Source organism: Taudactylus pleione, unplaced genomic scaffold, assembly GCF_031769625.1.
Source record: "Taudactylus pleione unplaced genomic scaffold, aTauple2 ptg000066l, whole genome shotgun sequence".
Lineage (NCBI taxonomy): Eukaryota > Metazoa > Chordata > Amphibia > Anura > Myobatrachidae > Taudactylus > Taudactylus pleione.
In genome coordinates, this window is record NW_028284468.1 from 8,910,069 (window position 1) to 8,923,841 (window position 13,773).

The 13,773-nt window shown below is 40.6% G+C and overlaps 1 protein-coding gene across 1 annotated transcript in view; it reads left to right on the forward strand.

The window, feature by feature from the left end:
• Positions 1 to 983: 983 nt before the first annotated feature.
• Positions 984 to 13,773, forward strand: part of RAB6B (RAB6B, member RAS oncogene family) — a 47,003-nt gene continuing 34,213 nt past the window's right edge. The window contains exons 1-3 of the mRNA XM_088466849.1: positions 984 to 1,315; positions 8,271 to 8,329; positions 11,245 to 11,298. Coding sequence (XP_088322975.1) covers positions 1,246 to 1,315; positions 8,271 to 8,329; positions 11,245 to 11,298 — 183 coding nt within the window. The 5' untranslated portion in view covers positions 984 to 1,245. The remainder of the gene's footprint in view (positions 1,316 to 8,270; positions 8,330 to 11,244; positions 11,299 to 13,773) is intronic.

Here is a 13,773-nt window from a genome sequence, read left to right on the forward strand (position 1 = left end):
ACACGATTCTCAGTAAATTTACCGCTCAGTGTGCACTATTGTGTTTTTCTTTATTTATTATTCACTGGACAAATTACTACACTTACTATTGAATGGAAATAACGAAATAATGATTTATACAATGATCTTAAACACCTATTCTGGGTGAGTTTAGCGTGACATACTTTTGACACTAATCACATTTGGGCGGTACAAGCTACAGTAATCTACAGTATTATTTGGTGCTTAAACTATTGACTTCAAATCCATAATGGGAGTCACACGGCAGAACTGTAGGCTTTCCTTCTGCTGGCATGCAGTCTTCATTGCTGCGCATGGCCTTAAGGCGGACACTTAGGTAATTTGAACTGGAAACATTTTAGACTGGGCACAATAAAGTACATTTTGATAGTTCACTACAGTACAAAATGCAAGGAGCTGTACATGCAGATAACCTGCCTCTGCCCATGTAAGCTCACATTTTAATTGATAGGCTGAATATTGATTCCCCCAAATATCTGCATCCACAGCATGTAGGGGAACCATACGGATTAGCTCATCACTGACCAATGGACCATTCATTCTGCTTCCCATGACTCTTATTTGAAAATGTAAGATTTTAGATATTCTGCTACACTAGGATTCAATTATTAGACCTTGATGTCTGTTTTACACAATCCATATCCAGACTTTATATGGGACAGAGGTATGCCAGTTCTATTAGGACAAATGGATATGATGACAATGCCCTGGGACCAGTGTTCCTGAGGTAGGTCTTTCATAAATATAAATTCCACAAAGTCAATTGTGTCTGCCCCCAACAGCATTATAACGCAGGTGTTTGCAAAATTCTTCAGCTTGTCTGTCCCCGATACTCATTCAGTCAGTGAATCAGCTTGTGTGCACTGACATCAGCATAGCTTGGGCAGCAGTGTGTGTGTGAGAGGGGGGAGAAGGAATACGCAGGCGTATTGTGTATGGGTGGGGAGGGGAGAGATGTTGAGCAGAGCAGCCTAAAGCATCCTTATTCACCTACTGTAGTGCCGGCTCAGCCTCTCCTAGGAAGGAAATTAACCTATTCCTAGCTCACTGCAGACAACACCCAGTTAACCCACATCCCTTCCTCTTCCCCAGCTTCCAGTCAGCAGCCTGTCAGCAGAGCGCACACACAGACACACACAGGGCTGTGAAGAGAAGACCAGCTTGCAGAAAGGGATTTGGCTGCTCTTTTCCCTGGTCTTGTCTCCTGGTCCTTCCCCGAGCATCATGTCTGCAGGGGGAGATTTTGGAAACCCACTGAGGAAATTCAAGCTTGTGTTTCTGGGAGAACAGAGCGGTAAGTGTTGTCACCTTGTGTCAGATGCACCTTGCTGCCTAATTTTTTGTTTATTTTATTTTTTTTAAATGCAAGGTTGTGAAGCTCCTGAAGCTGAGGGGGCCTTCCATACACTTCATTTCCAGGTAACAGAATAGTATTTGCCTGCAGCCTTCCATGACACCTCTATCTTGGCAGGTGTGATCTCTGCAGTTTCAGCCTCCAGTTCCTGCATAGCCCAAACATCTCTCCATCACTGGGAATATTTCATCTTAATGTGTTAGCCCCATTTATAACCAGAGAGGGGAGCACAGGTGAGGTTGTAACCCCTCCCACATTGACGCAGAAGTGTCGCCCCATCACTGATTGCTCTGACTTGTGGGGACACAATGTGGTACCTAACATTTTCTGTAAATGTATCTGTAAAAGGTGAATATGTCATTTAGTATTTTTTTTCTTATTATTAATAAGTCTTTCCGAATGAATGATTTATCGTTGGTAACGCTGCGTGAGGGGTTAATAGGATCAAGAAAAACTCCTGTATAAATTACCCAGCTTTTATTAATATATGACACCAGTCAGACGGCTATTTAATGCCGTATTAGCTATGCTGAGTACAGGCCTTGCGCTTCTGGTAGAACCTTCTCGTAGGACAGATCTGTACAAGAAATTGATTTGCTTGCTATGACACAGGGACAGGTAGAAGCAATGAGTGTATCCTGTAAGATGCATGATGTTATTGAGATATATTTTTATAACACAGCAGTGTGCAGAGATCCTATGGCACCATATAATATAAGGGTTTTATTCTCCCCTCACTCGGACACACCCTTAATGACTCCTGGGATATGAGCAAGATACTGTACACACAGACTGCATCCCTGCTATCTGTGCAGGAGGGGAGGATTGTGTTAGCCAAAGGTTGTATATGTTTATTTAAACTTGCTAAATCCTACACATTGTCTGTCTGACCATCTTTATGCTGGGGGGCAAATGACTCTATATTTACAGATTTGTATGAGACAGCAGCAGAATATGGCAGTTTCTGAGATTATCCATTTGAAGAAAAAAAAGGTCTTATACAATATACCATTATAATCTTTCATTGTTTTGCTCAGCCGGATTAATCTCTCCACTGACCACCCAAACTGTTGGGTAAACTACTCCGGCGTTCAATGGTGCAACGTAAAACGGGTATTTAACCAATTTTCAGTATATAAAAAGCGCAAAATTAAGATCTCATTTTATGATAGAGCCTATAAAAGATGCATACTAATACAATTTTTGAAGGTGTACTTTAATAAGTAGCTACAATTGGTCACCTTGAAAGGGAATTTAAATATGTGCAGACTTGCAGAAAACAGGTCACTTAAAAGAAGACTTCTGCAGCTTCCTGTATCTTCAGTTCTGAATTCTATATTATCCTCCAGGTCAAAGATTACAGCTGTGGGCATAATTTGAGAATTGTCTGACCTTTATGAAGGCCTTTACAAGCAGGTCTGTAGGAATGAGACATGATTGATTTAAGTCATGACTTTGAGACATGGAAGAGTGGATAGCAGTGATGGCCGCTGACTCCCATTTTAAAACATAGGCAACCGTGTGAAACTGAATAACGATTTCTAGAGTTTAGTTCTTATGCCTTATCATCTACCCTGGCTTCTAATGCACATATCATTGATTTGGGGGGTGGCTTGAGAGGAAAAGAGGGGGGACGTCAATAAAATCTTTCCCATAGGTGGTAGTGCAGCCTTAAAAGCTATTTTGCCTACTTAATCAAATTAATATTTAACCATAAGTAACAGTATACTTAGAACATAGGTTCTAGACTTTAGTGTACTGGAGATCCGTCTAGGACGTATCATCTACACACTGTGGTGGCAACCATTTTGTGGATTAAATAGTCATGAGAATGCACCCTGCCAATTTATTGGTGACATCATGTAGACACATTATGGCTATGCTTACATGATGTCATAGGAACATAGACCTGACGGAGGTGAAAAATGGCTGTAAGAACGTGGCCTGTCAAATTGTACCTCATGCCTCAATTGTCCCTAGTGAATTGAGGCACCATTCTCTTTGAATTTTGGTCCACTTTTAGGTTTGTTGCTGATAATGTTGGAATTGATGTAGCACAGAAAGAGAAATTGCATAGATTCTAGACCTGATCAAACATGGAAATGATTCCTAACAGAAGATACTAAGTGGAAATACTGCTTGATGAGACCCTCTTGGATGTTAAAGGTTGAATAACGCAAATGGTTTTGTCAACCTTTTTTAACTGCCATCAAGCTGTGCATGTTTAATCCCAGAGTGTACCAATTTCCTTCCTTAGTAATCAATACTTAATGAGGTCTTTCGGCTGACTTCATATGGTTAATGGGCTCCTAGTAATTCTGGCTCCATCTCTTCTCTCTCGCTCTCTCTTTGCATTTTGTCTCTAAGTATTTTTTTCTGCACAGTCTAAGTTTAAATGGTCTTTTATTTGTTACTACTTTTAAAAACATGTTTTAATTGACATTGCTGTTATATGTCCTCAGGAGACCTGCTAGTGTTTATTTAAAAAAAAAAATCTCAACATTAATTCATTTTACAGTAAATTTTTATATATTTTTTTTTTTTTAAAGTACTCGTCTAATATTCAGAATAAACAGAATAATGTGAAGTACAGCAGACAGAGATGCTGTTCCTGCCAGCAGTGTCAGTGTTTTGGTAACGGAGCTGTCAGTCACCCAGGCCAGACATGCAAAGTAGTGTGTGCAGGATACAGCGGATGAGAAGTTATCACCTTTCTTGGGGATGCAGGCGGTTCACAGAAGGACACAGAGTCTTTGAGGAGAATCCTAATGACTCTTCAGTCTGGGAATAATTGCCAGTGGGTACCTCAGCGCTCTAGAGAAGTGACTCTCCCACAGCTGAAGCCAAAGAAATCCACTTTAATTTCTGCTTCCAACACTAAAACTGCACCTTTAGCTATAGGATTACACATATTTTATATCAACGACAATTCTGCGTACAATAGATATTGATGGTCCTATTCAGAAATCCTCATGACCTCTAAATTATAAAGAGACATTGCACTCTAGGGGGTAAATTTACTAAGGTGAGAGTTTTTAGAAGTGGAGATGTTGCCCATAGCAACCAATCAGATTCTAGCTATTATCTTCTAGAAGCTGCTAGTTAAATGTTAAGTAGAATCTGATTGGTTGCTATTGCAACATCTCCACTTCTAAAAACTCTCACCTTAGTAAATTTATCCCTAGTTATTTAAATAAAGTGTTCATTTCCAAGATCTCATCTCGGAAGAAAGTTATTCAATTTGATGGCGTTTTCTTTTTAAGGATATTTACTTTGTGGATAATGTGATGTTCTCTTGCAAAGGTCTCCAGGGAAGATCTACATAAAGGCTGCAAGTCCCTTCTGTCTTAGTTGCTATGTTACAATACAGCCGAGAGTGTCCGACAGACCCTTCGGTCAGTTCAGGTTACAGCATTGCAGGAAGGCTATTGAGTTACCTATGCAGTCCAGCAAAGAAAATGTATAATTTACGGAATAATTACAGCTAACAAGTGCAAATTTTTTTTTTTAAAGAACTATGAATCTTTACCAGCTTCTTTGCTTGATTAGGGCTTTGGAGCCTATTCATCAAAGAGAGAAGATCCCTAAATTAGTAAAAATGGCCATTTTGACCTGATTTAGGGACTTTCGCGATATATCAGTAGTCGCAGGATGTGATGGCCATTGCCGGGTATCGCCAGCGGTGGACAGTCACGGGGGCTGTGACGCGGGGGCTTTTCTGTGCAAAGTATGAAGAAGCTTGTCACATACATAAGAAGAAAGAACAGCGGCGGTAACTGTGACGCCGCCTGTCTTCCCATGCTATCGCCTACTCATGATGGACATAACAGATGTAGTACAGTGAAAAACTTATTATTCAAAAAAATTTTTTTTACAATGATATAAAATATATATATATTTTTATATTTTGTTAACATTTTTTTTTTTTTAGAGTCTGATTCTGAGCCGGCTGCCGCTGCGTCTTCTGCCGCAATCGATCCTGTGTCTATATGCTAATGTCACTACAAAGCACTTCCGTGGTGTACCTGCGTGTGTCCGGATGTGCAAGGACTGAGACACCCACCAGCGGCGGCTTTAGACACTACATCACCGTCTGGTGTGTCTTTAGACGCTCCATCAGTCGCACCATCAAAACTTGCACCAGTCCTATGACAGTAATACTCTGTCTGAGTAAGGCTGAGCAACTCTGTACGCAGCCTGCTTTCAGCGCCACGCCTGCGACACTACCGTAAGGCGCAACATTTCTGTGCCTCTTTTTAGCCACTCCCTGTTACCTCCCATTCACCGTCTGGGAACGTCCCGTACATTTCTGCTACCATGTGTTCAACTCTGTACTGCGACTCCAAGCGTACAAATTCGTGACGCATGCGCAGATGAATAAAACATTCGCCGCCTGCATGAATATCGAAACAGACTCCGTTTCAGAATCAGGCCCATGTAGTTCGGAAAACTTCTCTGGACACGATCACATAAAATACAGATAGGACTGGGGTTGTGAGTGATTTTATATCAGAGGTTAATTGGTATGACACTGTATGGATGAAGAAGAAAACCTTAGATGAATGTTACGTGTAGAACTTGTATACTCATTTTCTTATTACAGCCACTAATTAAATTGCTGATAAATCTTACAAAGAAATCTAGCAGCGGGAGCTTCAAGTAGAATTCCTGCTTCAAGTGTGTGTATGTGTTCCATTCATTATATCGTACTTGTGGGTGCTGTGTTAAGCAGGGCTGTTCAAAGTCAATGAAGGGCTGTAAAAGATGGTAACAATTAAATGACTTAGGTTTCGTGTTTTGAGCTGGCAAGAGTATAAATTAGGAGCTATTTACAGATTTATTTATTAAAGACTTGTGATATTTACTAAGCCTTGGTTGGAGATAAAGTCAACGGATATAAGGTACCAGCCAATCAGCTCCTAACTGTCATGTCATCCAAGGCTTAGTAAATAGACCCCAGAGTATGTTACCGGATCGCCCTATATATCAATGGGATTTGCACTGATGAAATCCCAACCTTTTTATACATTATGTATAATATTGTGTGTGCTTTTATTTTTTTTTTTAACTAGTGGAACCAAAAGCCAAACCTGGTCTTTCATGATGCAATCGCCAGTCAGCAAGCTGGTCTATGCACCCACAATAACTGAGACCCAGCGAAGCAGTGTGATAACTCTAAGGGCCAGTAATACTCAGCAACCACTTTTTTTTTAATGAATTTGGGTGAAAATTAACAATAAAAAAATTACATTTATCACAACGATTGGGTAATACATCTTAGGGGGCCTATTCGACAGTACTGAACTGTTACCAGCACAGTGGCCCCCAAAGACTTTTCATGTGCAACAGACTATGGTGTCTAGTAATTAAGTTGAGAAAAGCGCTTTCACTGGAGAAAGGGCTCTTCTCAATTTTTCTTTATTTACTAACAAGTAAACACATAGCTTACCTCTATGCTTACCTCATAGCTTACCTCTAGACCTCTATGGGTCAGAGGCTTACCGTAATGCAGTGGTAGGACCCCACATAGTTTACGTTTTCCAGGTCACCCAGCAGGTGCACAGGTGTATTCATTACTGACTGACACATTTTAAAAGATTCACAGGTAGAGCTAATTATTTCACTTGTGATTCTGTGAGGAGACCTGGAAAACATGCACTGTTTGGGGTCCAAAGGACTGAGTTTGAGAACATGTGCTGTAATGTATGAAGCGCCAGAAGGGTAACATTTTTAGATGGTGTTACCCTATACGCTCATCTAACGGTGACTTGCAAAGCTGGAGAGGCATGGCAAGAGGACCTCTGGGTCAAAGCCCAATGAACTGGCCATGGATGCACACACAGTACTACAGGAACTCCTCTTTGGCTGCGTTAAACTTTAGGTGAGGAGAAAAAACCCTCACATACCAGCTTCAAAAGGACCCACTGATTTCTAATCAGCAGCACAACGTACTGTATTCTATTGCAGTGAAAAGCAGCAATACTGATATACATACATAGACCCCTTAGCTTCAGATATTTTCATCTCTTGTGAGAATCTTTGGGATAAATAACTATTGAGAATCATGAGCAAAGCGACATTATTAGTGCCCCACATCGCTCCTATTCTGCAGACAGTTTCACAGGACAGCACAAGGATATCAGCTGGAGGAAGAAAAATGGGTTCATTGTGCTGCAGTGCTTCAGGCAACCAATATGGACGCTGCTAAGCATATCACGTCTGATGTCAGCACAGCCCTCACCAGTTAGGTGTGTCTGCTATCCATGAGAAAGTGAGGCCACTATTTCTTAGTAAATCTATTGGCTGCGATTACATGGGCATTGGCTGCCTACATTCAGTGTATTCTACAGAACCGTAACTAGACTTTTTGGTGCCCTGTGCCAGAAAGAGCATTGGCGCCTCCCTCATTTTTCAAAGGGACATAATGCACCCCAAAAAAGGGAATGGCCTCATGGGGAAGGGCCAGGGAAGAGATAGTGGAGGCCAGGAGATGCTGGGGATGAAATGAGAGGAAGCTACAAGCAAGAATCATAATAAACAGAAATTTGACAGGCCCAAACAGCGCCCCCTGACCTGTGGTGCCCTGTGCGATGGCACCGGCCGCACTACCCTAGCTACTGCCCTGGTATTCTATGTCCTTTAAGAAACATCTCAGTTCCCAAAATAAAGCAGAAAACATAAGATCCAATCTAAGGAACATACTATATAGTGCACAATGTATAAACACTGGCTCATGGGAAAGAGATATCATTGTCTGCTGTGACTAATCAGATTTTAGTTGAGTTTGCTGTTATTCATGAAACGCTTTAGTAAAATGACAGAAAGTAATTATTTGGACTATAAATGTTCCCTGGCTATGATAGTTTTCTAACATTGACCGTTTCTTGTCTTGCAGTTGGGAAGACGTCTCTCATCACGAGGTTTATGTATGACAGTTTTGACAACACGTATCAGGTAAGCATGTTCGCTGCATTTGCAATAAGTGAAATCGTGGGGTCCTGAGTGCTGTGCTTCTCAGCATCATTGTCAGTCCTCATCGTCATATGCTTAGCGACCTGCTAAGATGGTGAGAATGGGCAGTAAACTCTAAAAACCAATCCACAAAAAAGCTTTCATCAATTCACTAATGAAAGTAGTGTCTGAAAGGACGGAACGTTTTACTGCATTTGTACCATCTTAGTAAATCGCTCCCATGATCATCATTATGGTGTATAATTTATATATATAATTATTATTTATTAAGAAGCAGTTGGAATGAAAGTCTTGATTGTACTGTTTTATAGTTGCAGCTGCGGCTGTATCTTTTCTTAGATAAACTCAATTTTTTTTAGTATGCTGCAAAATATTATGTTGTTGTGTTATCAAAGCTGGTAGTACTGTTTTTTTTGCCATTGTGACCTGAGCCAGGCTCTATTATGTCCATAGAATAGTGGATGACACCACATGAAAATGAGTTGCAACCAAGTCACATTGGGCATGTAGGCACTACAGGAAGCTTATATATGGGCCTGGAAAAGTTCTATTTATTTACCTATTTTTTTTAATTGTTGCACCCAATGTCCTATCATTTTGTATTCTTTTATTTGCCCCCTAGATAAAATATTGCTGACATCATGAATGTAAAGGCCATTGGATGCCCCCCGAAGTTAATTGTCACCCTCTGAAATGTAATAAATAATAATGTGTACCTATACCTTAGGAACTTGTCTTGCAATTTTTTTGTCTATATTTGAGACCTTCTAAAATTACATTTAATGGTGCTTTATATTTCCTACTAAGAAGACTTTATAAAAGTATTGTAGCAATTCCCAATCAGAACTCACTCAAACATACCTTACCATTTGTTTCTGTAATATTGTTTATGCAAAGCTTCCTTATATGTATAATAGCAGAGCATAAATACTTTTCACTCAAGTGATCTTTTAAATTTTTACTGGCTGTACTGAGCTGTTACAGGGGCCATACATCTAAGTGATAGTTCCCTGATTCCTTGATGCCAATCCGAACCGCCAATTGGCGATCTGATCCTCCAGTCTGCAGACTCCAATTATTTCTCAGGGGATTGGCAAAATACAACATGATAAAAAATCCAAGGCCCGATCATTTCTCAGTCGGAATCTGCAAATTGAGATTGTCCAACCTATCGGATTTTGTCGATCACTCAACCCAGGCATCGCCAGAACAGGGAACAGGGAATTGCCTCATTCAATTGCTGATATATGGGCCCCATTACCAGCAATAGCTAACTATCGCTACGCTCTATATATGTAAGGTGTTACTGCTGCTAGCGATACCAAAATTATCACCATAACTGCTCAGGCCATAGGTTTCCCAATGTAAAGGCTATCCTATGTCTTAGCAGCATTGGGAAGTCTATCTAACAGTCTACTGCAGTGGTTCCCAAATTTGCAAGAGTGCCTAGAGTTAGCGTTCCAGAATCAAATCAAATGAATGGTCAGTGTGATTGGCTGCCACCAGCACTAGTTTTGCCTATGAGAAAATATATGGACAAACAAAAGCCCTGTCCACCACCAGATAACTGGATAAGCATAATTACTTATCTTAAAAATCATTGTTGAGTTTTTCAATAAGAAACTTTTGGCTTAGAGGTGCTGTGAATAAAATGCTGATATTCGTGGGTGCTGTGATTCAAGAATATTTGGGAACCACTGGTCTACTGTATCTAACAGTCTATCTAACAATTATAAAGAATACCCCCACAATATCAGTCCTGTTAATGCAGTCTCAGAATATTGTTAGAACAAAAGCATAACAATATAAAAAAAATTCCAAAAAACATTTTTTGCATATACTGTATGCACCAATATATACAAATTATTTATATAATTAGAAAAATTAATTCAATGGTGTTTCATAAGGTGAGTGTCGCTCAGCTGTCTCTGCAATATTTTTAGCAAAATGTCGGCGTTAAATGGTTTATTTGGTGCCACAATCAGCTACAACACAAATAAAATCATACTAATTGCCACAATGGCTGCGATTCAAGTCAAATCGATGCAGAATAGCCCCAGGAGAGAGCTCTTAGGGCGATTCAATTCGCTCGCTGTTAAGTCAGAGAATGCCGGTTCTTGCGACTTAATCTTTGTGTTTAGTAGCGAGAACCGGCATTCTCCAAATAAAGTGGCGGCCGCGAGGCTGTTAGCACTCCGCTAAGCCGGCAAACAGCTGCGTGGCTGGCACCGGATTTTAATACTTTAGTCGGACCAATCATTGCGCTGAATTGAATAGGTCCAGGGGCTCCCTCCCGGGGCTGTTCAGCATCGCTTTGAATTGAATCGCAGCCAATGAGGGGATTAATAATAAAGTAAATATTTTGATGATTGAAAAGAGTAATCCTTGAGCACATTAGTTCCTTGGGATCACTTACCAAGACACCTCCATTCTTCTAAACTTCCTTTGGACTAACCATTTGCAGCTTCTCCTGCCCTACTCAAACCGAGTAATGCTGCACGGGGAAAGTAGCACCACACATGCTCTGTTTAGTTCTTACACATTGGCAGGATGGGTGAACTGTCACCACAGCACTAAAGCAAACTTTTATGTATGTTACTTTAAATAATCAGATTAAAAAGTTTGCAAAATGTAATTATTGTAGCAAAATTCATGCATATTTGGAAACAAATGAAGCTGTAAAGTGCATATGTAGCCTTTGGGTGAAATAATGCCTTATTCAATTACTGATTGGTGGATTGTTGATTGGTATACAATAAGAGGCAGGACTAATGGGCTGTGTAATCTTCTGATGTTAAATATTGATTTTTTTCCATTATTATATGTATCCATTTATTTCCTAGTAATAAAGTTGTGTACAAATCATCCTCTTTTTTTTTTTTTCAACCTTTTTCCAGGCTACAATTGGAATAGACTTCTTGTCAAAGACAATGTATTTAGAGGACCGGACGGTAAGTTTTATTGGCTGTTTATTAAACATAAGCCTTCAAATTACCACCAGTGTGTCATTTTAGCAGAGAGCATTGGGTCCTTGCTATAGTGTTTCACTGAGTCTCCAATAGGGGTCCTCACTTAAAACAAATTCTGGGCATTGTGGTATTCCTTGTGAGTGGAGATCCCCTTTAGGCTGCTTATACATTAACAGACCTTCTGTGATACCCCGCTAAAGGTGATGATACAGTTGGGGTGGAGTGGGTGCAAGTTGAAGTTAACCTCTCTGATAAATTGACCTTCTGGCTTATTTGTTGAGCAGTAACTTCTAACTCAGACCTGGCCCCAGCAGAGAGGCAAGGGTTCTTCCCCCAGATACAGTAAATGCACAAGAATGGAATATTTCATTTAACTGACCCCAGATGAGAACTGGAATTGGGCAGCAAGATGGTTGTAATAAATGAAGGGAGATTTACATGTACATTAAGTTCACAAAAAATTAAATGCAGTCTCACAGTTACTGGTTACTTTATCACTAATAAACGATCACTATAAGACCACAGAATGTTTCTTTTAGGCAAATCCTGCATACACAAAATACACAAAAACTGGAAATTCACATAAACCCCAAATAATTTGCATTCTGCTAGCATTCTACAAATGTCCCTTTAAGTAATGGTGGGCCCTTTAACCAGAACACTAACGTCCACAACACTATGAAATCTGATGAAGACTCTCTAAATGACGTGAATGCTGGTAATCCTGGTAACTTCTTAGCCTTTGTATGCACGTTGGGGCACTTAAAGTGTCTACACAACCAGGAGTCACTTAGCAATGTTGCAGCGCTGATAAAGGTACCACAAGCTATGTCTGTTCCACAACAATAGGTGCTTATGAACATTTATATGGTTTTATTTCACCAATGTAGAGTCAGGATGTTACTTCTCCTGTAAAAGGTAAGTACAGCTCTCACTTCGGCTGGACTCTGCGTAGAACCACAAGTCTCAGCCAGTCTGCTTGTTGCACAGTCTCTCCCTTTATCTGCCTGGGGGCTGCTCAGTGGCGTCACCCAGCTCCTCTCCACCCTGCTCCAACTACTCTATTGTTTATATAAATCAACTTTGTTGAAAATGCCACCGGCCTCTATGCCCTTTTCCAAAATGGCCTAATTTGAGTAGGATCTTACTGGCCACGAAATGGCTTTCGTCAAAATCACCTGTCATAGTTTGTGACTGCAGCATATTATCTGTGGGTGGGACAGGCCTTTAAGGGACACCTTGCAACTGCAGGGTATCACACTTGGGGCCTGATACATATGTGAACGCAAATGCCATCACAGCTGCAATCTCTCGGATCCCAATTGCTTAGCGACGCCCACTGAAAGCATCTCACATCCGCCGCTCACGCATAAAACCGGAAACATGGAACACATATAAGGCGGCCGTCAGCCTTCTGAGTAAGTCTAAGGTGCCGCAGACCAAGCGGGTCTCCAGACACTCAGTGGGCTCTACGCAGCGACTGATTTATGCCCGCTCAGAAAACAGTGTTTAAATGGTCAGACAAGCCTCCGTCTTTCTAACCACCCCCCGTTACCTCCCCCAAACGCTGACTACAAGTCACTCACTTTACGAGTGAATCCTCTTTGTAAGCGTACATTAATCACAATTCAATCAGAGAACATGTGCAGTGCGGCTTACACACATCCGCAATGGATAACAATCGTTCAATCTGCATATATATCGCCATTGCGTCTCCCAGGCCCAAAGCCCATGTAATCTTGTCTCTCAATAAAGCCCAATTAGTGCAATAATGGGCGCAAACATTGACATATTGAGGTTATCGTCTTACCTATCGAGTGATCTGCAGCCAGTTTGGTGTAAAATGACTAAACTGGTCATCTGGATCACAGCACCTATGGGCAACTTCAATATCTCCACCAGTTTACCTATTTATAATCCATCACATGTATATAGCCACTTACATCCTTCTCTTCAGCAAAAACACTTCACCATCTCAGATTGCTTTCTCTCCTATCATCTCTATTCCACTCCATATTCAGGAGAAATCTCTCCTTCAATCTCCCTATGTGTTCTGTCATTTACATGTACTTTTCATTTAATCTCTTTAGATTGCTTCAATCTCTTTGATTTCTCCAACCATTTAGCTCTGTCATGTCAGTCCTGTTTATTCTTCATATGGTGTATACCGTATTCTGCTATAAAATTGATGAATCATGGATAAAAATGTCCCTAATTAAAAATAATAATAATGAATTTTACATGATTAACAATACATGCAGGATATAGGCAAGGCTGTGACCCTGCAGGTGAAGTGATAACACTTATGTATGTACGATTATATGACTATACACTCATCGGCCATAACATTACAACTACCTGCCTAATATTGTGTAGGTCCCCCCTCGTGCCGCCAAAGCAGCAAAGATGTTACCAGCAGAACCTTTAAGTGCTGAAAGTTGAGGGCTGGGGCCTCCA